This window comes from Eumetopias jubatus, unplaced genomic scaffold (genome assembly GCF_037043125.1).
Source record: "Eumetopias jubatus isolate StellerSeaLion01/CBP00866 unplaced genomic scaffold, mEumJub1_p1.0 scaffold_14, whole genome shotgun sequence".
NCBI classification, from domain to species: Eukaryota; Metazoa; Chordata; class Mammalia; order Carnivora; family Otariidae; genus Eumetopias; species Eumetopias jubatus.
This window is the reverse complement of record NW_028274820.1, coordinates 52,726,621-52,754,310: the sequence shown is the minus strand read 5'-3', so window position 1 is coordinate 52,754,310 and position 27,690 is coordinate 52,726,621. Positions and strand designations below refer to the sequence as shown.

Sequence of the window (27,690 nt, the reverse complement as noted above, 5' to 3'; positions counted from 1 at the left end):
CATTTTGTTTACCTACATTTTCATTTTCTACATTACCTACCACATTTAATACAGAAAACAAAAATATTCACTCCTAAACCTCTCTGCAAGATAATTAAAGGAAAAGGAATGATCATATCTATCCCAAAACCTTTGTTGTAATGATGATCAGTGAAATAAAAAATAATGAAAATTGAAAATACGTTTGCAGCAGACTTCACATGACATGTCAGTAAAAGTCTAACTAGATTTTGTTGTCAAAGAACATTTACTTTGTAAACAATAAATTGTTTGAGTTGATTTTTCAAATGCAATTGCTAACAGATGGGAAATGATAAAAATATAAGTGCAAATGAAAAAATAAGACATCTCATTACATATAAGGGTGGGGAACAAAAGAAAAAAATGAAAAATCAACAGAAAAAAATAAGGAAACCAAGGAAAAATATTAAAACTGGAATAATGACATCAATAAAGTACATGAAAAAATTTATGGATAGCATCAATACAATACATTAAAAAATTTACAGGTAGCTTGGCGAAGGGCAAAGTTTTCTTAAGTGGTTGTTGCTCATAACAATGATGTTTCTGTATTCTTGAATATTTTGCAAGGATGTATTAGTCACAATTAATCTCACATGTTAAAATATATAATATTATATATTTTAATGTCTGAACTCTTCATTCCACAGCCAGTGAAAAGGGATAAAGGTAATATTGCAATGTAATAAATTTAAAGTACTTTCTAAAAATCATTAAACCCTAAGAGAATAAGTAAAATAAATGATAAGCTGCTTAAGGAGAATTTTTATTTAGTAAGGTTTACAATAATATAAAACAGCCAAATAATCAATAATTTAAATTTAGTAGTATGTAAAAAAATTTTAATTCACTGAATTGACTGAATTGATTTATTTTTTAAAGATTTTATTTATTTATCTGAGAGAAAGAGAGCATGAGAGAGAGAGCACAAGAGGGGGTAGGGTCAGAGGCAGAAGCAGACTCCCTACTGAGCAGGGAGCCTGATTTGGGACTCGATCCTGGGACTCAAGGATCATGACCTGAGCCGAAGGCAGTCAATGGCTTAACCAACTGAGCCACCCAGGCGCCCCTGGATTTATTTTTTAATAATGCTACATTGCCTTATCCATGGACTCAGATCTAGCTAGCCACAAGATAATGGTAACTGCTAATAAGAACGACAGGACTATTAATGCAAAGGAAAATCCTGCACTAGAAATGATTGGAGAAAATGTTTTTAAGTGTCACCTTAGAGAGTCTAGAGTATTTAAAGAGATAAATGGTGCCCATTTTCAAATCTAATCATTTTATAAGCTATAGGTGTCTTTCAAGATACAAAGACTGATAGGTCTGGTCATAATGAACTTCTATTTAAATCCTTCCTCCCTAACTCCAGAACATAACTATCAAAAACAATAATATCACTTTAACTCAGAAAATAACACAATTGAATAAATTTCAATTAAATGTGCATGCACCATGACAGATACTAACCCCTCCCTCTCTGTGTTGGGAGGGACTCGGGGAGAAAAAAGGATGTATGGGAGTGAAAAGGGTTAAAGAGAGGGAAAATATCTTAATGCTTAGAAATTTATATATTTTGTACATACCAACTTTGATCTTTAAAATAGAAGTAAAAAGCCACAAAAATCCATATTTCATAAAAAAGAAAAAATAAAATAAAAAAAATTTCATAAGGAACAAAAAAAGGATGAAAAGTTAAACTTTTAAAAGAATGAGATTATTCACTTAGAATCTGAATTACGGAAACCCATCTAAGTTTCTGGATTCACAAGAGAAACTGAAGTAGTTCAGAGGTATTATCAAAGTTGAATTTAGGGGCACCTGGGTGGCTCAGTTATTTAAGCATCTGCCTTCAGCTTGGATCATGATCCCCGGGGTCCTGTAATGGGAGCCTTGCTCAGGCTTCCTGCTCAGTGGGAAGCCTGCTTCTTCCTCTCCCTCTGCCCCTCCCCCCAGTTCGTGAGTGTGCGCTTGGGCGCGCTCTCCCTCTCAAATCTTCCCAAAAGAAGTTGAATTTTTTGCTTAAAATCAGGATCTAATAATGGCAACATCCCTGTTTATCTTTACTCATGTAGCCTGCACACAATACTGAAATTACTGCACTGATCCCTGAGAGGTACCTATGGAACTCCTCATGTGTATCTAAAGCTAATTTTAAAATCATCAACTATATGAATATTATCCCACATTAAATACTAAAAACTAATGACATATATGGCCAATTTATTTAATAAAACTAAAAACTACTAAGATCTGGAAGCAGCCCAAGTGTCCATCAACTAATGAATTAGGATAAAGATGTGCTATATATATACAATGGAATATTACCCAGCCATAAAAAATAATGAAATCTTGCTATTTGCAACAACATGATTGGATTTAGAGAGTATAATGCTAAGTAAAATATGTCAGTGATAGAAAAACAAAGACCAGGGGCACCTGGGTGGCTCAGTCAGTTAAGCCGCTGCCTTTGGCCCAGGTCATGATCCCAGGCTCCTGGGATTAAGCCCCGCATCAAGCTCCTTGCTCAGCAGGGAGCCTGCTTCTCCCTTTCCTTCCCACTCTTGTTCTCTCGCTATCTCTCTCTCAAATGAATAAATAAAATCTTTAAAAAAGAAAGAAAGAAAGAAAGAAAGAAAGAAAGAAAGAAAGAAAGAAAGAAAGAAAGAAAGAAAGAAAGAAAGAAAGAAAGAAAGAAAGAAAGAAAGAAAGGAAAGAAAAACAAATACCATATGATTTCACTCACATGTAGAATTTGAGAATAAAGCCTTGGGTGGCTCAGTCAGTTAAGCGCTGGACTCTTGATTTCAGTTCAGGTCATGATCTCTGGGTCCTGGGATTGAGCCCTGGAGCCTGCTTAAGATTCTCCCTCTCCTTCTGCTCCTCCCCTGCTCACTAGCTCATGCGTACATGCTTTCTCTCTGTCTCTCTCCCCCTCCCTCTCTCCGCCCCCCAAAAAAACCCCACAAAAAACAACAAAAAAAAATGAGCAAAGGGAAATACAGCGAGAGAGAAACAAACCACAAAACAGACTCTTAATTATAGAAAACAAACTGATGGTTACCAGGGAGAGGGAGGGAATGGATTACATAGGTGATGGAGATTAAGGACTGCACTTGCTGTGATGAGCACCTGGTCTTGTACGGACTGCTGAATCACCCTATCATACACCTGAAACTAATATTAACACTGGATGTAAACTAACTAGAATTAAAATAAAAAATTAAAAAAAAAGAATGGGGATGGGTATATTCCAATAAAATTTCATCAATGGACAATGACAAAAAAATCCTGTAAAAACTCAACTATTGACACTTGGTGTTTTCATGGCAAACATATATGAAAAAGACCTTTGTCCAGGTTCTAAATTATACATTGGAATTCACTTTTAAATCATCACATTTTAAAATGATAGTTGTCAACTATTTTGAGAAAATCAGTTTTGTCCAAGTGTCAAATTTCATTTAAAAAATCAGTAGTATTGCCATGTTTCATAAGTAAAACAGTTTGGACTTGCTGAAGTTTATCTCTTCATTTCTTCTACAGATATGTCCTTTCTCTTAAAATGTGGAATAATGGTTGTTTGAAACATCTCTCAAACACCTATGTGTAAGTTTATCCCAATTAAATTCAAAGTACCTACACCTATGCCTAGGATGATTTATCATTTGAGACTATGGTTAGAATAAAAAAATTAAGATTTTCTACTAAATTAAAAAATTTCAAAATGGACATAGCTTCCTATCTTTAAATACATGAGTATTTTTACTTCATAAAACCATGAAAGTTAATGTTCAATTTACTTGATCTTTGTGGTAAACTAGGTGGGATTATTAATTCATGTTAAAGTAAGGACATTTATTCAACAGTATCCATAGCAAAAGAAGTACTTTATGTAAAAGATCTGCATGTTCAAAGACTGATTCCTTCAAAAGAAACGAGAAAAAAAAACATAGATTACTTATGTTTGGACTGACTTGCCTTTATATTAATATATAACTTTAATTCTACTACACAAATTATGTCTCATCATTGAATTTTAACATGTTTTCTGAAAATTGAGTAATCTTTTTTTAATAATTTTTATTGTTATGTTAATCACCATACATTACATCATTTTTTGATGTAGTGTTCCATGATTCATTGTTTGTGCATAACACCCAGTGCTCCACGCAGAACGTGTCCTCTTTAATACCCATCACCAGGCTAACCCATCCCCCCACCTCCCTCCCCTCTAGAACCCTCAGTTGGTTTTTCAGAGTCCATCATCTCTAATGGTTCATCTCCCCCTCCGACTTACTCCCCTTTATTCTTCCCCTCCTGCTATCTTCTTCTTTTTTTTTTTCTTAACATATATTGCCTTATTTGTTTCAGAAGTACAGATCTGTGATTCATCAGTCTTGTACAATTCACAGTGCTCACCATAGCACATACCCTCCCCAATGTCTATCACCCAGCCACCCCATCCCTCCCACCCCCCACCACTCCAGCAACCCTCAGTTTGTTTCCTGAGATTAAGAATTTCTCATATCAGTGAGGTCATATGATACATGTCTTTCTCTGATTGACGTATTTCACTCAGCATAATACCCTCCAGTTCCATCCACGTCGTTGCAAATGGCAAGATCTCATTCCTTTTGATGGCTGCATAATATTCCATTGTATATATATACCACATCTTCTTTATCCATACATCTGTCGATGGACATCTTGGCTCTTTCCACAGTTTGGCTACTGTGGACATTGCTGCTATTAACATTGGGGTGCATGTATCCCTTCGGATCCCTACATTTGTAACTTTGTGGTAAATACCCAGTAGTGCAATTGCTGGATCATATGATAGCTCTATTTTCAACTGTTTGAGGAAACTCCATACTGTTTTCCAGAGTGGTTGCACCAGCTTGCATTCCCACCAACAGTGTAGGAGGGTTCCCCTTTCTCCGCATCCCCGCCAACATCTATCGTTTCCTGACTTGTTATGAAAATTGAGTAATCTTTATGTTTCCATTTCTATCAATTTCTCTCCAAGCTACCACTACCCACCCTGCATGCATGCACATGCTCACATACACTCACCCATATGCCTTTACTTCATAAATTTAGGGATGCCTGCCACTTGTTTTAAAAAGGCAGAATGGAAGCATTATAATGGGTAACTGTTAATTTCCCTTTATAATTGCTTTATAAGATGCCTGCCTATTACATGTCATATACTTGCTTTTGTGGGGTTTTTTAAAGGTTATTTATTTATTTATTTATTTATTTATTTATTTATTTATTTGAGAGAGAGAGTGTGTGAGCACACAAGGTCGGGGAGGGGCAGAGGGAGAAAGAGAGAATCTCAAGCAGACTCCATGCTGAGCAAGGGGCCCAAAAGGGGGCTTGATCATGACCTGAGATGAAACCAAGATTCAGATGCTTAACCAAGTGAGCCACCCAGGCGCCCCCATATCCTTGTTTTTTTTTTTTTTTTTTTTTAAAGATTTTATTTATTTGAGAGAGAGAGAATGAGAGATAGAGAGCACGAGAGGGAAGAGGGTCAGAGGGAGAAGCAGATTCCCTGCTGAGCAGGGAGCCCGATGTGGGACTCGATCCTGGGACTCCAGGATCATGACCTGAGCCGAAGGCAGTCGCTTAACCAACTGAGCCACCCAGGCGCCCCCCATATCCTTGTTTTTGAACTGGTTAGGACCAGTTAACATAAACTGTCTAGAAATAGTGTTGAATTAGGTGCTAAAGGGTCCAATACTTTGGATCTGACACAATAGGTTTATTTGAAAGAAAGGGACAAGAAAAAGCCCTAAAATACCCTTTTAGTTAAAATATTTAAACATGATCCTTGTGGCATACATTGTCATGTCATGTATTGTTATTTCATTATAAAAGATTAATGAATTTAATATAATTAATTGTTCTAGCAAAAATACGGTTTTGTCACAAACTGTTTTCTGAAATCTGTTGTTTCTATCACTCATAAGTTTATGTAAAGCTCTGCAACATAAATTTTATTTTAAAACCTGACGGTAAATGCATGAAAAATTATATATTAATTAAAAATTATATTTATTAGTTTTCTACTTCTGCCATCTACTTTTTACTATTTAATTCCATAGTTAAGCATTCACTAAATAGATTATACCAAGATTTAAAATGCAGGGTGCCTGGCTGGCTCAGCTGGAAGAGCATGCAACTCTTGAACCTGGATTGTGAGTTTGAGCCCCACGTTGGGTATAGAGATTACTTAAAAAATAATAAATTAAAAAAATTGCAATCTTACTATAAAATGCAGTGTTCTAGCATAGTAATAAGGAATTTTGACTTAAAGTAAGTTGGTACTGTGCCCTTTGTTTGTTAAGGTCATAGAAAAAAAGAACTAAAAGAAAAGAAATTGGAAAGGTGAAGATAAATTTGCATAAAGAATGTGAAAACCTTTTTTTCTTTTAGTTTAAAAATGTGGGCAAACAAACTCAACAATGCATCCATTTCTGTAGGCTGAAACATAGTGAACAAAAACTATTCAAATAAAGGTTAATTTAAAAGTAAACATCATGGAACTTGCATTATCATTTTTTCTAATGCAAAATTTTCTTAATCTACATTGGCTTTTATTGTAAACAACTCATTCCACAGAGCAATGCTGTTGGAAAAGCTGATTTTTTGTCACACAGCTTGCCAAGTATTTTGAACTGACAAGAGCATTGACAAATGATAGTGCTGGAATGTGCTGTTCTCAGTAGAATGGAGACCTGTACAGACCTAGGAGTGTCCTGGGGTCCAGCTTCTGTCCATCCAGGGGGTTGGTGCCATACAACAGTGAGTGATGTTCAGAATGAACAAGCTGTATTTCCTCCAGGCTGGCTTTTCGACCTTGAATTCGCTGAAAGAAAACAGCAGAAGCCTACAGTACTCCACTGACAACATTTAGAAGAAAGTAAGACCTAAGTCACATTTAAGATGATTAACAATTAACTGAATTTTATCATGCAGGAATGTGACACTGATTTGCTTAGTAAACTACCATAATAACATTTGAAAAATGGAGTGTATGTAAGGTTCAGATCCTATGGATTGCTTATGCCTAAACAGGCAACTGACATAAAGCATAGTCTTTGGCATAAAAAATAAATCTATAATAAAAAATTTAATAGTTAACTCCTTTGTAAAAGTAGCAGCTTAAAAACAAACAGCGGCAAAAAAATAAATAAATAAAAAACAACAACAAAAATAGGGGCTACTGTTTGGCTGAGAAGTAAATTCATTAAAATCTTATTTTACACTCACCTGTACAAGTTGTTGGAACAAATTCTTTATTATTTCCTAAAGAACGTAAGTACCAATACATTTTAATGTATTTGATTATCACCAAAATGCTGATCACTTCATGTATGTGCACCTCACAGAACTACTAATCTAGATCAGTGTTTCAAAGTGTGTCCAATGGGGTCAGTAACATTTCAGGAACTGTTCATGAACTGTCCGTGATGAGGTCTATATAGAAATTCAGAGTAGATATTTAGAAACTTTTATAGTAATTGGACAGACTATTTTTATGTCTGTTGAATCTAATATAATCTTGGTGTCTTCATTTTTTATTTTATTTTTATAGTAATTTAATGTATTTTATAAAACCACTAGTCTGTGACAGAATAGAAATTAAGCAAAAACAAAAACTGCTGTTTAGCAGAGATAGTCTGACACACTCTAGACTCAGTCAATATTTTTATGCACATGCTAGGCAGAAACTTGCACTTCAACTAACAAACCATGGTCCTTCAACATAGAAAAAATTGTACATTAAGTGAAACGTCAGTTAGTCAATATGCAAAGTATTCTTCCTGGCTACATTTCTCAGTTGGCATATCTATAAGCCCAATAAACATCATGTTGGGGATGCCTGGGTGGCTCAATCAGTTAAACAACTGCCTTCGGCTCAGGTCATGGTCCCAGGGTCCTGGAATGGAGCCCCACAACAGGCTCCCTGCTCAGCAGGAGCCTGCTTCTCCCTCTGCTGCTCCCCCTGCTTGTGAGAGTGCGTGCGCTCTCTCTGTCTCTCTCTCTCTCTCTCATTCTGACAAATAAATAAAATCTTTAAAAAAATAAAAATAAATAAAAATTAAAAAACATCATGCTGATGTATGGAGTTAATTAGCCATACTTTTGAAAATTGCTGTGCTTCCTAAAATTACCCAGGCAGTATTAACATTTCACTTAAAATATGTGTCACAACAAGGTACTTGTAATGTTAATTCCTAGTATTGTATAGTAGAGAACTACACTGTAATTCAAAGAGAATCTGTTCAGGGAATGTCGTCCTCTCATGTTCCTGACCATGGAATCACCAGCTGACATGGAAACATCAAGAGACAACAACACCTCTCTCAGGACCAGGACAATTCCATACTCAACCTCCCTAGTTTAAGGAGATGTGGTTGCTGTTGATGTTTAAGGGAGTAGGCTGGGAAAATCTCAATATGCGGACACTTCCTAGGGGTTTACTGGGTAGAGGGCAGAGCTGCGCTTGTCACAGAAAATAAATCATCATGTCACAGTGAGAGAGGAATGGTGGGGGACCCGAGGGGTAAGAACAAGGTAGTGGGAATGATGTAAAACAGAAACTTCTTGACACTGTGCTATTATGTGCCAAATAAATAAACAAATGCTTATGGAATTTTCTTTGTCATAGCATTGAAGTTCCCGGTTTTTGACACCCAATTTACATTTCTAGAAAAAAATTTTAAATCCTGTAGAGAAATTATTTCCAGTTAGGTGCTGAATGATGAAATTAAACCAGGTAAGTAATGCCGAAGATAAAGGCAAATTTAATCATGGCCACATGGTCAGCCACTGATCTGATCAATAAATAAACATGTTATTGACATAGGTGGCTTGCTGGTAAACATTAAATTTGGAAGCATTTATGAAAGACCAGAACAACCAAAGAAAGAGAAGAGCAAATAATGAGATAAAATAAGCAAGAGAATGCTCAAAGAAATATTAAAGGTTAACATTTTAACTGTGAGATTTCAGCTGGTGGAAAATCCCCCAAGATAAACAGTGGTAACTCCACGGTCTGAGTCACCTAAAATTGGAATGAGCATAGCACTGGAAACCAGACTGTGGTAACCAGTCTTAGTCTGGCAGAATAATGAACAACATGAAATAATAGGGCTTCCAGCTTTCATTTCTGTGAGTCTATGAAATTAAGAGCCACTAACATTTCACATCCCAATACACTGAAACATCTATATCTTAAACAACCTCAGTTCTATAGCTAACAATCAAACCCACATTTTGACTGCTATCATACAGTTTTGTCAATTTTTTTCCCTTTCTCTTTCTCTATAAAGATATGTTTTTCAACTCTAAATTGAATTTTTGCCTCTGGCATAACATTAAATACCATTAACAATAAACATATCTTTATGTTTTCATAAACTAGTCACATATATTCACATACCATACACTTCATGCTTGTCCCAACTCCTTTCTCATTCTCCCACAATCCCACTGACATTTGAATGCTCAATCACACACTTCAAAAATAATCTGCTAACAAGATTTAATTATTGATGGTAGCCCAAATGCTGATAAATCATAAAAGGACACCTGCTGACTCTCAGTTACCCTCTTGTGTGGTATCAGTTAACTGACAGTAAGGAGAGGACATCTGGTGCAGCCTATTTAGCACTGACTTACTCGGAAGGTATTCTGCTCTGGTTCACACTCTTGTTCTACCTTTCACTATTAAAATGTAAGACAGGTCCTAAGTTTGCACTTTGATTTCTTTCTGCCCCCCTCTTCTGTTCCCTTATGACTCCAAGGAAGCATTTCATACTGGTTCTTTTTGTTATTAGAGAATATATTTCTTAAAAAATAATTACACTGAATATAATGTAGGGCTTATTCTTGATAATCAGCTCTGCTTCTATGAATGCTAGACAACAAGACCTACAAAGAGGATGTGCATGTTTCTACAGAAAGGGAGCAGTAAAAACCAACTCAGTATGAAAAATGTTTCTACCTAGAGAAATGATCTGGAGAAAGCATGTTCGGAGATTTATATCTCACAGGGGCACTGCTGTGGAAACTTGGTGGATGACTAAGCTGAAAATCCTGAAATAGCAATAGTTTTCCTTCTTAACACATAGGATCTCCTGGGGTAGGTCCATTTTGTGTCACTTTTATCAGATGTCTTAAATTTGTCACATTTAACTTTTCCTCTCAAATTGAGGTTCCCAACAATTCTCATTTCTGGTATTATCATCAGCAATTTATTATATGTTTATGCTTAAATATAGATATTTTCATTCAAGCCCTTCCCATATTTTCTATTTCCTGTGTAGCCTTTATTCTTTCATTTCTCTCTCATGATGCTCTCTTGAGTCAAAGGTCAACAGCATAATGAGTCACAAAATAGGATAAAGTGCTCCAATAATCATAATTTAGGGAGATACTGATTTCCGTTCTCAGAGATACTCAGCATGCAGGATGTCTATCTAAAGTCATCTATGATTCTGACCAAAAGGATTTTTGAGAATTCTGAGTATATTTGGACACTCAATGCATATAAGGGATGGCATTCTTCTGGGTCTTTCTTACTTGAAATCTAAATATAAGTCCTTAAATACCTTACCAATATAGGCTTAGGAAAGAAAACTTACAGCTCTTCTTTCATCTTCCTAATAAAGAAACCCTGTGATGTAGGTTGTATTCATTATTATATTTTCATTTTCTGTACTTGCATTCAAGCAGTTCTTCCCTGACAGTAGGAAAGAAACTAACATGCAGAGTGCCTACTCTCAGTGCTAAGTACCTGGGGTATATGATCTTATTTAGTTTAGAGACCCAAACAGTCTACATTCAGGTTTGAAGTTGACTGAAGTTATGTAAAATGACCATATCACTGAGTCTCACAACACACCATGGTTCTTTCCTAAAGAAACAGTCTTTCTGAAATAAAGCCCATTAATGCAACCTGATTATAAAAGGAATGTTCCGAACATGATCTACAAAGTCATACTGTGACAGGATAAAATGCAGCCTACCCACACCCACCCACACACAGAGCACACACACGGTATACATTCATATTTTTTTCTGCCAAGGAGCAGGGGAAAAAGGAAACAGTTCTATTCCTTCCCCTCCTGTGTTCAAAGCCTGGATTGAGGCCAGTGTCCTAATCAGTTCTCATTGGCCCTGGAGGAATCAGAACCTTTTGTAAAATATAATAAAGGGCATAAAATCATGATAAAATGCATGAAAAAGCAGTGCCTTTGGTTAGGGAACTAGAAATAATTTAGCAGAACAGATGGATTGCATTGGTTTGGTATTATTGAGGACATGAAAGGGCTCATTTTGTGGCAGTTCCAAACTAAGAGAAAATGTCCAACTTAAATTTGACAAGTCAAAGTACCTGCCTCTGCTGGGGGAGACCCCATTTTCTTTAATCATTTTCAAAGTGGTGACATATTAGGCAATAATTTCCCCTGAAATATTTCATTTTCTGAAGATATTTCATCCAGTGTCCCTAAATATAGGGATGCTTTTTTATTTTTTTCCTACAAAAATTCACAGGGTTGCAGACTTCAAAAGTTAAAGAATCATAAATGACGTAGGAGTGTCAAAGTTACCTTCTGTTACAAATTCCATACTTAATATTTAATGGGTCAGTTCACGGCCTGTTCATTTTTCTTGATACACTTCTCTCTCTTAAACAAATTCAAAAATCTGGTCTCATTGCTCATGCCCAAGTGTACCTACTGGAGTTTTCAAATGCTACAACCAATTGTTTCTTTAAATTTTACATAAAGGATAGTTTCAACCCTCCCTGCCACCTACAACTGCATTCTTTCCTTCCAATATCCCTCGTGGTCTAATAACCTTTTCCCGTCAGAGTTTTTCTTTTAAAGTAAGGGGAGTGAGAGAAGGAAGGAGGTAATTAAGCAGACAGGCAGCCCAACAGGCTTGTGGTCCTTCTGTCAGTCACATGGAAAGAAAATACACTGCAAGTAAGGAGCCCTGAGTTCTAGGTTCTGACTCTCGCCTATCTCTAACATGCCTGTAGCCAGCTAGGAGGCACATTTCTGGAACTTTGTTTCTCTATTTATAAAATTAGGAGGTTGGACCAAATTACTTTGATGTTCCCCTTCATCCTTAAAATGGTAAGATTCTATATGAAATAATCTTATACACAAAAACTCAACAAAATATCCTTTATTTTAATTTATGTATTTGTCTCAGGGAAGCAAACATAATAATCAGAGCAATAAATTACTATGGTTGAGGCAAGAGAGGAAATCACACTAGGAAGCTTTTCAAAGGAATACTAGCTATTTTTTGAAGCCAATTTCTTATATGCTTCATCATAATTGAAAAATAAGAGTACTTTTTAGAATTCACATTCCTACCCTCCGATAACTTCAAAATAACGAACACTTTTCCCAATTTTTAAGTTTGCGTATGGAACTTCTGAGTTAATGCTACCTTTGTTTCTTAGCCAGGTTCTGTTACTCTCCCATCTCCAAATATTTGACTCTATTAACCTTTTTGTCTCTACTTCATTAAGCTTATGTTAAGAAGCTCAGTTTCTGTTGCAGTGATTTTTAATATTATCTGCACCTTGGAATCAGCTCTGGAAGTTTAAAAGGTATTGGTATTGTTGCCTGGGTCCTACCTCCAGAGCTTCTGATTAACTTTATCTGGGGACAGCCTGGGCATCCAGATAGTTAGAACCACCCTGTGGATTTTAATGGGCATCCTAGGTCCAGAACTACAGGTAAGAGGGAGCTGTCCATTCATTCTGCTTTTAAGTGAATTCAAGATACTGACACTGTACTAACCCACATTTCAAACTAAAGAGTAGTTACAATTAATGCTTATCACAGTGAAGGTTGGGAAGTAAAAAAGGTCTATCTGTTCCTCGAAACAAGTGCCTCTACTTGCTTGGAAAACTGCTTGATTCGATCATTACAATTTATTTAAAAATATTTCAGGGTGCATAGAACAATTGGAAAAGCACTTCAGAAAAACAGCAAATCCCACTCAATAATAAAGGTCTGAGTGGTAAAAAGGATATGTACTATATATTTTTTAATGTTTTCTTTTCACTCATTTCAAAACATTATACTCATCAAAAAGTAAAAAATGTTACCCTTTAGTGTAACTGCTCAATTTTAATGATTTCATGTAACTACATCTCCTATATTATAATTATTTTGTAAACAACTGTAAATGAACGTTTTAATGGTTTGGGTTAAAGCCCTGATTTTTTAAATAGTAATTACATATGAAAAAAATTTTGTCACAATAAATATTTTGTATTACTTTAGAACTGCAATTTTCAGATGGTTGAAAAACATGTAACTGTTCATTTTTGCTAATAAGCTTTAATGCTGCTGTTTAAAAAAATCCTGTCTCACTTTCCAAATGGACTCAGAAGGGCAGCCTGTTTTATTTCCTTTTGTTGGTTGTTTTCCACATTAATTCTTCCTTTTTTTCAGAAATAAAAATCAAAACAAAAAATTCTAAATCATCTTAATTCTGAATACAGGCTGCACAAGTAATTTTAATGTATTTATCTGCGTAGGTCCACTCTACTATGATTTACAAAAGTCTCTCAGAATAATGACATAATGTACCCTGGTTTACTCATCACATCTAGATCATTTGTACTGCTTCCCAAGACTGCCATATCCTTTAGAGACAATTCACAAGACTCCCTTACTGCTTTGTGGTTAGATTCTAAGACACAAACACACACAAAAAAAATGTTTTGCAAACTAAACAAAACAGTAAGCTGTTATGTGCTGCCATCTAGTTAGATTACTCTATAAAACAAATATTTAATTGAATTAACTTGCAGCATTTAGTGCTTTGTAGCACTGATGTCAGAAAACCCGCACATTTCAAAAGTATTTCTCCAAAGAGTATTATATTTCTTTATTTAGATTTGCAAAAGATCTTTTAAAATCACCTGTATGTGCAGGAAAAGAATGGGACCCTAGCCTTGAGTTTCTTAGCATCTTAAGATTTTACATTAAAGCTGCTCTCATTGGAACTGCTGAGGAAGTCCGAAGGGGCAACAGTAGCTTGGTTTCAGGTCCCAGAATTGCTTTGTAATTACTTTGGGTTGGCACTTGAATAAAAGAGTTAAACATTTCAGCACAGTATGTTGCTTATGGTTTTTACTTATGAATTAAGCAAAACAAAGTTATTCAATATTAGTCACAAAGAGCCAATGCAAATTCCACGTAATATGTAATCCAACAAAAGCATTATAAAATGTTATTATTCTCAAAACAAATGTGAGAGCAAGAAAATGTCTGTGGGTGGCTTGGTGGGGCTGAGAGTCATGAACACTTCTGGAAAAACAACTGCAAGTGCATTTCTAACAGATGATGGGTCATTCTCTACAATTTTTTAAGCACAGAAAAGCACATTCTTTTCTTCAGGGCACACACATTTTAGAAACCTGGCTACCTAATCAAAGGGCTTGTTCCTAAAGAGGACAAATAACCCCTACAGATCCATTTCTTACCGGTGACAAGAAAGCTGCTGATTCTGCTTTTTGCTCCCAACAGAATCACTAAACTAAATATGAATGATTCAATAGGGGAAAAAATTAAATAGTACTGGCATGAAGGACTACTAACCACCTCAATTTTCAAAAAACAGTGCCACGTCATGCCAAAAGAAGTTAACCCACGTAACCACTGTAATCTAATATAATGAAGACTAATGTTTTCCCTGGCTGCTAATCAGGACTAGTAAGCACAACCAACTTACACTATAGCTTACAAAATAAAAAGCAGTATGTTTACTAAATATCCTAAAAATTTCATCTACTCTTAACCAAAGAAAGTGTTATGTTCCAAATGAACTCTTAGCCATCTAATTTCATATGATATCAGAGTTGGAAAAGATCCTAGCAAATATCCTGCTTAAGAGCCTCATCTTACACATGGGAAAACCAAGGATCAGTAAGGTTAAATGATTTGACAAAAGTATACAGATAATTAATGGCAGTACTAAGGTCAAATCTAACGTTGAACAATAACCCTTGAAGGAATCCATTTTGATTAATTTTTCTACACTGCTAAATAAACTGACACAATCAGACATAAGTCTGATTTGTGGATCAGTCTGTTATTTTGAAACAAAGGAGGACTTTAAATGTTTTCAAATTGCCATCTTTTCTATCATATCATTGTTTAATTGCAAAATTGACTATTCTGTTGGTTGAGGGAAGCTGACTTTTCTCTGAATGCCAGTAAAATTGAGACTCCTTACTGTTTTCCCAGTGGAACAGTAATCCTAAAATGAATGTGAATAAAAACAGAAAGAGAGCAAAGTATTCAGCATCAGGTCTGGGGTATTTTCTCCCTGAAGTCTAAGATGTGATATTTCCACTTCTATCTCTTATTTAGATGGCCCTTCTGATGCTGTCAAGACTATGGAGGCAGCGGGCCACAGTCTTTCTCATTTTATTTCTTCCCCAAGCTCAATCAGCAAGAGTCTTTAAAATAACTGTAACATAAACTAGTGACTCAAATCCTCTTGGGATCTTGTAATTATTTATTTATTTATTTATGTGATCATTTGATTAATGTTTGCTGATCCCACCATACAGTAACCTCCTTGTAGGCAGGGTATGCATCTTCTTGGTATTATATTTCCAGTTCCTAACACAGGAGCCTGGGAAAATAAAAATTTTGATATACTGTTTGTTGAATCGATGTATCCCTGTTCTTAAAGTGTGATGGCCAGATCAGCAGTCTCGGGATTACTCAGACACGTGTTAGCAACACAAATTCATAGACCTCACTCCAATAGGACTCCACTACTGTTGAATCTGAAACTCTGAATCTGGAGCCCAGCAATCTGTGTCTTAGCATTCCCAGTGATTCTGATATATGCTAACATTTGAGCACCACTGTAATCGATAAATGAACACCACTTACCCAGCCTCAGGTTTCTGCTTGCTGGCCAGAGATATGTCCCCAGAACTCTGTTGATTCCTTCATTGAAAGCAAAGGCTAAACCCTAACTATGGGTAGCTACACAAACCTGGCAGGAAAATAGTGTTCAAAGACAGCACAACACTCTCTGGATGTGGGGGAAAAACAAACTGACCCAGCTTCTAGGTGTCATATTCTTATTAGATTATATCTTATATCCTTTTCTACAAAATCTAATAAATCCTCTCTCCTGTGAGACAACTTAGCAGAGTTCTTACTGTTTACAACCAGGTCAGGCATTTATCTATACTGCTTAGGAAAGAGTGATAACCTAGACAAAAGGGCTGGTACTCACATCCCTGGAGTCTTAGACACATAGATTTTACCCTCTCAGGAATGTATGCTCTAGACATGATCCAGGAACAAACAGAGCTGGACTTCAACTTCCTGATAGTCCTACCTACACAAATTTAGAAAGAAAGGTCTCATTCTCCTTAAGTCCTTCAGCCATCCTGGTAAATATTCATTCATACCCAAGCTGAAATCTAATTCTTTCTCTTGGAGTGAATAAGTCAAGTCCAATTGGAAGATACTGTCATTGGCCTTGATCTCTACAGGAGGTTCATAAACACGAACCGAAAAATCTATTAGCCTATATAGGAAACTTTTTGCCTCTTTAACTGGTTAATGCACCTGCCATGTACCTAGCCACTTGCCACTTATAGTATACTTCTCTCCTGATTTTTCAACAACTGATTGTTGAGTTTTGGTGAATTGCTAAAAGGCTTGATTTATGTTTCTGTGGTTTTGCTCTTCTGCATCACTGAAACTTTCAAAATAATTTGGCTTGAGACAGAAAGGTTAGCATCCTTGAAAGATGGCTAGTAATATATTAATAAATGTGTACATTAGATTTAACTTGTCAAGGGTGACTGGGTGGCTCAGTTGGTCAAGTGACTGCCTTCGGCTCGGGTCATGATCCTGGAGTCCCGGGATCAAGTCCCGCATTGGGCTCCCTGCTCAGCAGGGAGTCTGCTTCTCCCTCTGACCCTCCCCCCTCTCATGCTCTATCTCATTCTCTCTCTCAAATAAATAAATAAATAAATATTAAAAAAAATTTAACTTGTCAAATCAAAAACTTTAAAAGAAAATCCACAATAAACATATATCACTTGTTTTAGTTGCATTTACTAGGGAGAATACTGGCTAAGGAAGTAGATTCTACTATTTCTGAATGGGCTAAACTGGTTTGAAATAATCTCTGTATGTTCCCTTTTTATTTTCTCCCCAACTTGTCCAGTAGAAACAATCAGGGAAAAAAAATAAGTCATGTTTCTTGTGGTTCTGTTTTACCCCTTTTTTTACTTTGTTTTATTTTATATAGAACCTGAAAGTCTCTGGAAAAGGGTAATATTTGTTTGATTATGGATCATTTTTAAAATTCCATTTTGAATATTCCTAAAATCATTTACACACAAACATCAAATTCCTAGGTATCTTAAAATGTTTTTTAATGGTTTTAGAAATTCCATTTTAAGATTAGGTCAGAATAAAGTCATAGATACCTGATAATATAGGAGCAAATAAATATATTATGGGCAACAATTTCATCACTTAAGAAATCAAACTGGTGAACTGTTTTCAAACTATGTTAGCAAAAAGAGTGTTCTGTTTATATTACTGTGAAGTTATGGATCATATTTTTGTGCTTGGCCTTCATTAAGAGCAAATCTGCTGATCTGGGCTTTCAAGTGCATTATTTGTAATTGTGTGATTGCTTCCAGAGAGACACTTATTTAGCTGACTGGGCTGGGGCTAGATTCACTCGTTCTCATCAGCCCTTCTGTACTTCTACCATTTCACCCTTGGTCTGATATCACATCAGTCAAGTGCTGTTGTATAAATTGAATTTTATGCTTTCAAATAATATAGAACTAAAATACTCTGATGTATGGGGAACTGAAAAAGAAGCCTGATCAGAAATGGATAACAGATTTTTAAATGTTAAGACTAGTGTGAGCTATATTACATTCCATTTATTTCTGGGCACTTTGCTCCTTTCATAGCCAGTATTCCCTCAGGTAATAGATTTGAGGAATACCATAATCTAACAGCGCATTTGAAGACTGTGATCAGCCACTGCTAATTTGGAATGGCTGGGGTAAGGGTCCAGGATTTAATAAAGACCTGAAAGTGAAAAAAAAATGTAAACAGCAATGCCTTAGTTGGTAAAAGCACAGAAAGAATGTCACGCTGGAAAACATCTATAGTTGATGCAAAGGTGAAACAAGAATGTTCACATGAATCAATGTCCATTAAGACCAGTTCACCACAGATAAGTCCCCTTGCTGGTTTACTTCATTTACTCCATATGGGATTGTGTAGACGACAGAGTGGTTTAGCCTCCAAAGTGCATCATCAAAAACATAAAAACCTTAATGATAACTTTATAATTTACCATAAAGTATGAAAAAGTCTTCTGCCATATAATATGGATGCTACTGGCAAAAGATGAATAATAGGCTTTTTCACAAGAAAGAAATCAGAGAAATAAATCTAGCTCAAATTCTTTCATGTTTACTACTTTGCAGAGAAGAAGGATCAGACTGATGTAACTCAGGCTACCAAATATAGGCAAGTGCGCATAACTCTAAGAAATATTCTGTCTGCTTTGACATTCCTGTCTCAATTGAAATTATTTTACAGATTTGCCTTAAACTAAACTGGCTTTCAATAGGAATATTCTGGACTACATTTTGGGTTGCCAAAAATTAATTAGCTTAAAAGGAGTACCAAAGATTGCTTTTTTATTTTATCAAAGTATAGTGAATTCAATGTAGTCTCAATATTTGTCTCCTCATGATAATAACTATAGTCAAAATATTATCCATTTAATTTTTTCCTAAACTGGTGAGAACTAGATTGGATTTCCTTCACTGATCTGCAAAGACTGACAACAAAACCAAAGAGCAACATGTTAAACTGTCAGTCTATAACAGGGACTTTATTTGTCTTGCGAAATCCTGTAATTCTAGCCCCTAGAACATGTTTGGAACACAATATAAAATACCTTTGATCAATAAATGTTAAATTAGTGTGAAAAAAAACATGGGGGATATTTTTCTTTTAAAAATGTCTTAGACTCAAATATAGAATGTTACTGGGTTTTAAGCAAAAACGGACATTTATAGCAACTAAATCAAACAGCTGCTGACTGTTACATAATTTGCAAATCTGACAATAGGAGCCTTTTTGAATTGATAGTATTTTTACTTTGGAAAGCCTAAGAAATAGATTTTTCTAAATGAAAAATGGGACTCAAGAGGAATCAGCAGAAGTGAATCTAAATAAATACCAATAAAATAAAAGTACTCAAACCTCTACCATAAAAATGTAAGAACATCAGCCACTTCAATAAAAAGAAGTGAATTTTCTTGGTAGGAGAACAGTTAATCTTTAAATTCCATAGGCAAATTTGGCATATATCTGAGTTCACTATATAGTTTATAATTAGAAATAACAACCACTTAGCACTTAACAGTTTGTAGAGTTTCTCAGAAAATTAACTCAATAAATGACACCTATTTGGAAACAACCATGCAACGTATATACCAAAAAGTGCTGCAATAATAGCACACATATATCATGCAGCTGCTCAGTCCATCAACATGGACTGAGTCTCTACTATGTGCACAGCCCAGAGTCAGGTCATAAGTGCTATGCTACTAGTACCAATGATGGTTCATCCATCATGGTGTTTGTGCTCCAGCATTAACATTTTTCTACTATCACCCAAATGAATACTGGCCTCTTTACAGGATTTATTTAAGTAAGTAAAAGAATGTGGCCAATTTAGGATTACCTCACATTTATTTAGCAGCCCAGTTTCTTGCAGTCGTGACCAGATGCTCTGTATTCGTCCAGCATGCTCAGGGTGGGTGGTGGAATTGCCACAAATGCACTGGTGTTTCAGCATCAGAGGGTCGTAAGCAATTCCTTCAGGACAAAGAAAACAGTGCAAGATTGAGTAATGATACAAGGTAATGACACAAGTTAGATGACAATATGACTATCCCCAAAAAGATATTCTTTTAAAAATAAATTTACAAACAGAGAAATAATACATATTTGCAAATTCCTAGCACATAAGAACTATTTAGTCTTGTGTATCTGGATATAAATGCAAAAAAAGGTTAACCCATGGATTAATCAGTACTCAGACCCTAGCTTAGTAAATCTGTAGTGATGAAGACGGTAATATCTTAAGAAACTTTTAAAAATACTGTAATTTTACCAGTATCTTATGAAGTACATTTAGACAGATAATTCAATTCAGTAAAGGTCTAAATTTTATCACTGAAGCCACAAAATGAGCTGACTCTTTAAATCATGAATTAATTTCATGAGTAATTCTACCTTCACTTTGGATCAGGCCTTGTAATAAACTAGAAGACTTTCCAACAGCTTGCCTATTCTGCTTAGCAAGTCCTTCAGAGTTGTGCAGTTTCCTCCCTGCTTATTGTGCTTTTCTCAAAATTTATGCCAGTCTGTAAGCAATAATGGATACCGTAGATCTTATAACACTGTGGGACATTTGAAGTTTTTCTCTAAAAAAATGAAAAAGTAAAAAAAAAAGTGAATTAATTGTACTACTTTCAGTAGAGATTCCATAGATACCTGATGAATAAAATCTGCTTTTAAATTATCATGAGTTAACATATTTCATATTTTAGTTAGACCCTATGATGAGAAAGATTCTTAAAACTATGATGAAACAAACTATTATGGATACATAAAATAGGGCTTTTTAAAGCAACAAATTAGATGATAATTATAACTCTGGTTAATTTTGAAAAGATTTCCACCCTTAATCCAATTCCTTGGGGGGAAAACATGTTACTTACAAAATTGCCTGACATAAGAAATCATTTAACCAATCAAATATTCCAACAAATTACCATAGAAATACATTATCTGGGGGCAGGGAATGAGGGCAAAAGAATTCAAGACCAAAATTAAAGAGCAAAAATAAGTATCTATTCAAGAACAGATAAAGACCAGTAATTTTTTATTGTAAAGTAAGTTTAATTAATGCATTTTATTCTCTCTTTGACTTACAATCTCATGTTAGAGGAATGCTACTCAAGAGGGGAAAATATTTATCTGAGTATTGCAGAATAATGACATATGTATTTTGAAACCATGTGGTAAAAATTATGTCTAAGAAAAAAACGTTACTTTGCTTTGCTGGTCCAAATAACATCCAATCGTAACACTCAAATGCCTTCAAAATACATCCCTGTGCCCCTGACTCACATTTTCATCCTTAATGTTGATCCCTCTTCTAAGCAGTACACTTGCACACTTGTCTATTGAATTGCCATCCAAAATCTCCATTTGGATGTCTCATGGTTTTTATAAAGTGAGAATGTCTCAGATTTGAGTTCATCATCTTAAGCCATGCACAGTATCCTTCATTTTAGTAAAGGTCATCATGACCCACCATTGCTCAAGCAAGAAACCTTAGTATCCTCTGGACACTCCATCTCCAAAGAACCAACAAATAGTGTTTGTTTTCCCTTCAAAATACAACTTGAAACACTCAATTATCTCTAGCCAAAACCACACACAATCCAAGGTACTATTATCTCTAATCTGAACTCCTAAAATAAAGCCTTGTAACTGGCTACTTGACTTTTACTCAATTCCATTTGCCACAACACAGCTACCTTTATTTAAATCCTTTGGTGACTTCACTGATGAGATTAAAATTTCTCAGGGCACAGATAGGCCCCTCCCCACTTCTTCAGCTTCATCTCATAAACCTCCTCCCTTGATCTCCCTTTCTCTCACAAAGCCTACCTCCCATTCTTCAAAACAATCAAAATCATACCATCCTTGGGATCTTCATACATGCTGTTCCATCTATGCCCCAAATTCTTCCTTCCTGTCCCCCATAACTCCAGCCCTCATTTGGCTAATTCCTATTCACTCTTCAAGGCTAAATAAATGTCTCTAAATTAGGTCTCCTACTTAATGTTCTCATAGCATCCTCTAGATCTTCAGAGCATTTATTACAATTATGTAATTGTTGTATAATCTTGTTAATTGTACATTTTCTTCACTATCTGTTGAGATCTATGAAAGCAAAGACTAGAGTTGCGTTATTTATGTCTGAATTCTTAATGTCTATACACATGCTTGGAATATAGTAGGTCCTCAAAAATATTTTTAATGAATGAATGAAAAACATAAATAAATGAACAAATATAAGAACTAGGGCAGTTACCTCCATTATAAAGTCTTGCTTGATGAACCTAACTAGTGGATCTCCTTGGAATCCTGAAGTTTTTGTAGCCTCACTTCTTCAGTATTCTATCTTTTATTTTATATGCCTTATCTTCCTACTGGCAAGTGCCTCTACTACAGGTATTTAACTTATCAGCTTTATATTTCTGCATGGCATTTTGCACAAAAGATGAAAAAAATATTTTTAAATAAAGTCAAAAGAAAGACATGTAGAAAGGCAGAAGAGAAAGCAGGCAGACATAAAAAGTAACATTCAAATTATAAAGATATATAACGTCTTTACAATTCAGATATATCAAGTATATAAGTTGCTATTACATAACAGGAACTGTTTAATATATTTTCTTCCATCCTTCCTTCCTCCCTCCTTTGCTCCCTCCCTTTCTTTCTTTTTTCATCATGGTAAGTATACTCTTTAATCCTCATCACCTATTTCACCCATTCCCCTGCCCACCTCCCCTCTGGTAACCATCAGTTTGTTCTCTACAGTCAAGTCTGATTCTTGGCTTGTCCTTTTTCTTCCCTTTGCTAGTTTGTTTTGTTTCTTAAATTCCACATATAATGAGATCACAGTATTTGTCTTTCTCTGACTTATTTCACTTAGCATTATACTCTCTAGCTCCATCTATATTGTTGCAAATAGCAAGATTTCATTCTTTTTATGCTGAGTAATATTCCATTGTATATGTATATATACCACGTCTTCTTTATTCTTTCATCTATTAATGGACACTTGGGCTATGTCCATAGTTTGGGTATTGCAAATAATGCTGCAATAAACAGGGGTGCATGTATCCTTTTGAATTACTGTTTTTGGGGTTTTCTTGGGGGGGCTAAATATCCAGTTGTGTGATTACTAGATCATAGAGTAGTTCTATTTTTAATTTTTTAAGGAACCTCCAAACTGTTTTTCACAGTGGTTACACCAGTTTGCATTCCCACCAACAGTGCAAAAAGGTTCCTTTTTCTCCACATCCTCACCAACACTTGTTTCTTGTTTTGTTTTAGCCATTCTGACAGGTGTGAGGTCATATCTCATTATAGTTTTGATTTGCATTTCCCTGATGATGAGCTATGTTGAGCATCTTTTCATGTGTCTGTTGACCATCTGTGTGTCTTTTTTGGAAAAATGTCTGTTCATGTCTTCTGCCAGTTTTTAAATTGAATTATTTGTTTTGGGGTGTTGAGTTGTATCAATTCTTTATATATTTTGGATACTAACCCTTTATTGGGATATGTCATTTGCAAATATCTTCTTCCATTTAGCAGGATGCCTTTTAGTTTTGTTGATTGTTTCCTTTGCTGTGCAGAAGCTTTTTATTTTGATGTAGTCCCAATAGTTTCTTTGTGCTTTTATATTTCTCTTGCTTCAGGAGACATATCCAGAAAAAAATTTCTATGGCTAATGTCAGAGAAATTACTGTCTGGGCTCTCTTCAAGGATCCTCATGGTTTTGGGTCTCACATTTAGGTCTTTAATCCATTTTGAGTTTATTTTTGTGTATGATGAAAGAAAGTTGTCATTTCTTTCTTTTACAAATAGCTTCCAGTTTTCCCAACATCATTTGTCAAAGAGATTTTTTCCATTGTATATTCAGTCTTTATCAAATATTAGTTGACCATATAATTTTGGGTTTATTTCTAGTTCCACCTTTATGCCAGTACCATACTGTTTTAATTACTACCACTTTGTAATATAACTTGAAATCTGGTATTGTGATACCTCCAGTTTCGTTTTTCTTTCTCAAGATTACTTTGGATATTTGAGGTCTTCTGTGATTCCATACAAATCTTAGGGTTGTTTGTTCTTGTTATGTGAAAAATGCTGTGGCTGTTTTCATAGAGATTGCATTAAATCTGTAGATTGCTTTGGGAAGTATAGACCTTTGAACAGTATTTGTTCTTGCAACTAATAAGTGTGGAATGTCTTGCCATTTCTTGCATTGTCTTGAATATCTTTCATCAGTGTTTTATAGTTGTCAGAGTACAAGTCTTTCACCTCTGTAAGTTTACTCCTAGATATTTTATTGGCTTTGGTTTAGTTGTAAATGAGACTGTTTTCTTAACCTTCTGCTGCTTCATTATTAGTGTACAGGAATGCAACAGATTTCTGTACATTGATTTTTGTATCCTGCAACTTTACTGAACTCATTTATCATTTCTAGTAAATTTCTGGTGGAGTTTTCAGGTTTTCTATTTAGAGTATCATGTCATCTTCAAATAGTTGAGTTTTACTTCTTCCTTACAAATTTGGATGCCTTTTATTTCTTTATGTTATCTAACTGCTTTGGCTAGTACTTCCAGTACTATGTTGAAGAAGAGTGGTGAGAGTGGACATTCTTGTCTTGTCCCTGACTTAGGGGAAAACCTCTCTGTTTTTCACCATTGAGTATGATGTTGGCTGTGAGATTTTTTTTTCTATTTTATTTATTTGAGAGACAGTGAGAGAGAGCACAAGCAGTGGGAGGGGCAGAGGGAGAAGCAGACTTCCCATGAGTAGGGAGCCCAATGCGGAGCTCGATCCCAGGATTCTGAGATCATGACCTGAGTTAAGGCAGAAGTTTAACTGAGCAACCCAGGTACTGGTTCTGAGTTTTTCATATAAAGCCTTTATTATGTTGACATATAATAGACCTATTTGGCAGACCTAGTTGGCAGAGAGTTATCATGAATGGATATATTGTATTTGTCAAATGCCTTTGATATACTGAAATAATTATATGGTTTTTACCCTTTCCTTTATGGATGTGATGCATCACCTTGATTGTTTTGAGAATACTGAACCACCCTTGCGTCCTGGGATTAAATCCCACTTGATCGTAGTATATGATTTTTTTAATGCATTGTTGGGTTTGATTTGCCAATATTTTGTTGAGGATTTCTGCATATATATTCATGAGAGATACTGGCCTTTAGTTCTCTTTTTTGTGATGTCTATCTGGTTTTGGTATCAGGGTGATATTGGCCTCATAGAATTAATTTGGAAGTTTTCCTTCCTATTCTATTTTTTTGGAATACTTTGAGAAAAATAGGTATTAACTCTTCTTTAAAAGTTTGGTAGAGGGGCACCTGGGTGGCTCAGTTGGTTGCGTCTGCCTTTGGCTCAGGTCATGATCCCAGGGTCCTGGGATACAGCTCCGCATCCCTGCGGAGCAGGGAGCCTGCTTCTCCCTCTCTCCCTCCTCCCCACCCCTGCTCTCTCTGTCAAATAAACAAACAGAATCTTTTTGAATGAATGAATGAATGAATGTTTGGTAGAGTTTGCCTGTGAAGCAGTCTGGTGGTGGACTTTCGTTTGTTGGGAGTTTTTTGATTACTGATTCAATCTCCTTGCTGATAACTGGTCTGTTCAAATTTTCTATTTCTTCCTGCTTCAGTTTTGGTAGGTTATATGTTTCTAGGAATTAATCCATTTGTTCTAGGTTGTCTAATTTGTTGACACAGAGTTTTTCAAAACAGTCCCTTACAATTGTTTGTATTTCTGTGGTGTTGGTTGTTATTTCTCCTTTTTCATTTGTGATTTTGTTTGAGTCTTTTCTTTTCTTTCTTTTTTTTTTTTTTTTTTTTTTTGATGAGTCTGGTTAGAGGCTTATCAATTTTGTTGATTTTTTTCAAAGAACCAGCTCCTGGTTTCATTGATCTGTTCTATTGTGCATTTTAGTTTCTATATCATTTCTGCTCTAATTTCTATTATAATTTCCTTCCTCTGCTGGTTTTGGATTTTGTTTGTTGTTCCTTTTCTAGGTCCTTTAGGTGTAAGGTTGGGTTGCTTATCTGAGATTTTTCTTTCTTCTCAAGGTAGGCCTGTATTGCTATAAATTTCCCTTTTAGAACTGCTTTTGCTGCATCCCAAAGGTTTTGGAATGTTATGTTTTCATTTTCATTTGTTTCCATGCAATTTTTTATTTCTTCCTTGATTTCTTGGTTGACCAATTCATTGTTTAGTAGCATGTTATTTAATCACTGTGTATTTGCGGTCTTTCCAAGTTTGTTTTTTTTTTTGTGGTTGATTTCTAATTTCACAGCATTGTGGTCAGGGAAGATACATGGTATGACTTTGATCTTTTTTAGTTTCTTGAGGCTTCTTTTGTGGCCTAATATGTGATCTATACTGGAGAATGTACCATGTACATCCGAAAAGAATGTGTATTCTGCTTTTTAGGATGGAATGTTCTGAATATGTCGGTTAAATCCATCTGGTCCAGCATGTCATTCAAAGCCACTGTTTCCTTGTTGATTTTCTGTTTGGATGATCTGTCCAGCTATGTAAGTGAGGTGTTAAAGTCCCCTACTATTATTCTATTACTATTGATTATTTCCTCTTTGTTTTATGTATTTGGGTACTCTCATGTTTTGTGCATATTTACAATTGTTATATCCTCTTGTTGGATAGCTTAACATATTTTCAACTACAATTTCATACTACATAAAAGATATATTAATGATAATAGACACAAAAAGTACAGCATCTCTCTCATTGTGCAAACATGTTTTTCTTAAGACTAGAGATTTTAATCATTAAGTTGGTTAATTTTTTTCACTATTTCATCTCTTGACATATCTAACTTTTTTAGCTCCATAGTACTGTTCCTCTTTTAACAACATTTTCTCCATAAACCACTGCAAAAAATATTATAAAACAGGTTATGGTAGCTGGAAGCTATTGCCAAGTATCTGGAGACCATAATACAAAGTCCAGGAGCTCTTGGAAAGACATGTGAATTTAAGGGGAAATAAATAAAGTCTGGAACTCTAAACCTCCACTTACTCATCTTAATGATGTAGCAATGAGGTGTTAACAGGTAGAGTGCAAGGTGAGACTTTAACCTCATCCTTCATCTCCATTCCTTTCCTTTCTTTTTTTCAAAAACAAAGACTTATAGGGTGAGAAATAAGCCTGCCCTTCTCTTTGGGATTCATATGGAATTCTACTTTTCTTTGACCCTTTCTGCCCTACTGATTACCATTTGCAACATAAGCGAATGGATCAATCTCTCTCTTGATCAGTGGGACAAGAGTTAAAATTAGGATTTGGGAAAATACACAAAGGAGTCTTATCATAAAGTCTTTACTGTATTTTAAACCCTAGAAGTTTATTTTCCATCAAAAAATTTTTTTCTACATTTTCTAGATATGCTCAGACTCTGTATGTTCGTTCTCTGGCTTTCAGCTTTATTAAATGAGGTAAGTATTTGAAGTACCTACTGTCTATCTTTCCCTTTTCTTAATCATTACATGTAGTTAAGTCATTTACCACAGAAACCATTCTTGTCTTCAGGTTTATACCCAGTCTCATATCACACTGTTAGGTTGAGTCTACTTTGGTCTATGAGTTGAGTCTAGAATCTTTAAACCCTAAAACTACTAATCCTGATGTCTAGTTCTTGATATTCAACTTCATA

The 27,690-nt window shown here is 35.3% G+C and overlaps 1 protein-coding gene across 5 annotated transcripts in view; it reads right to left on the bottom strand.

Moving 5' to 3' along the window:
• HDAC9 (histone deacetylase 9) overlaps nucleotides 1-27,690 on the bottom strand; it is a 733,933-nt gene that overhangs the window by 266,361 nt on the left and 439,882 nt on the right. For all 5 annotated transcript variants that reach the window (XM_088018628.1, XM_088018630.1, XM_088018632.1 and 2 more), the window contains 2 exons: nucleotides 19,843-19,976; nucleotides 6,781-6,901 (listed from right to left, as the gene is read on the bottom strand). In XM_088018628.1, the coding sequence (XP_087874754.1) occupies nucleotides 6,781-6,901; nucleotides 19,843-19,976 (255 nt within the window). The remainder of the gene's footprint in view (nucleotides 1-6,780; nucleotides 6,902-19,842; nucleotides 19,977-27,690) is intronic.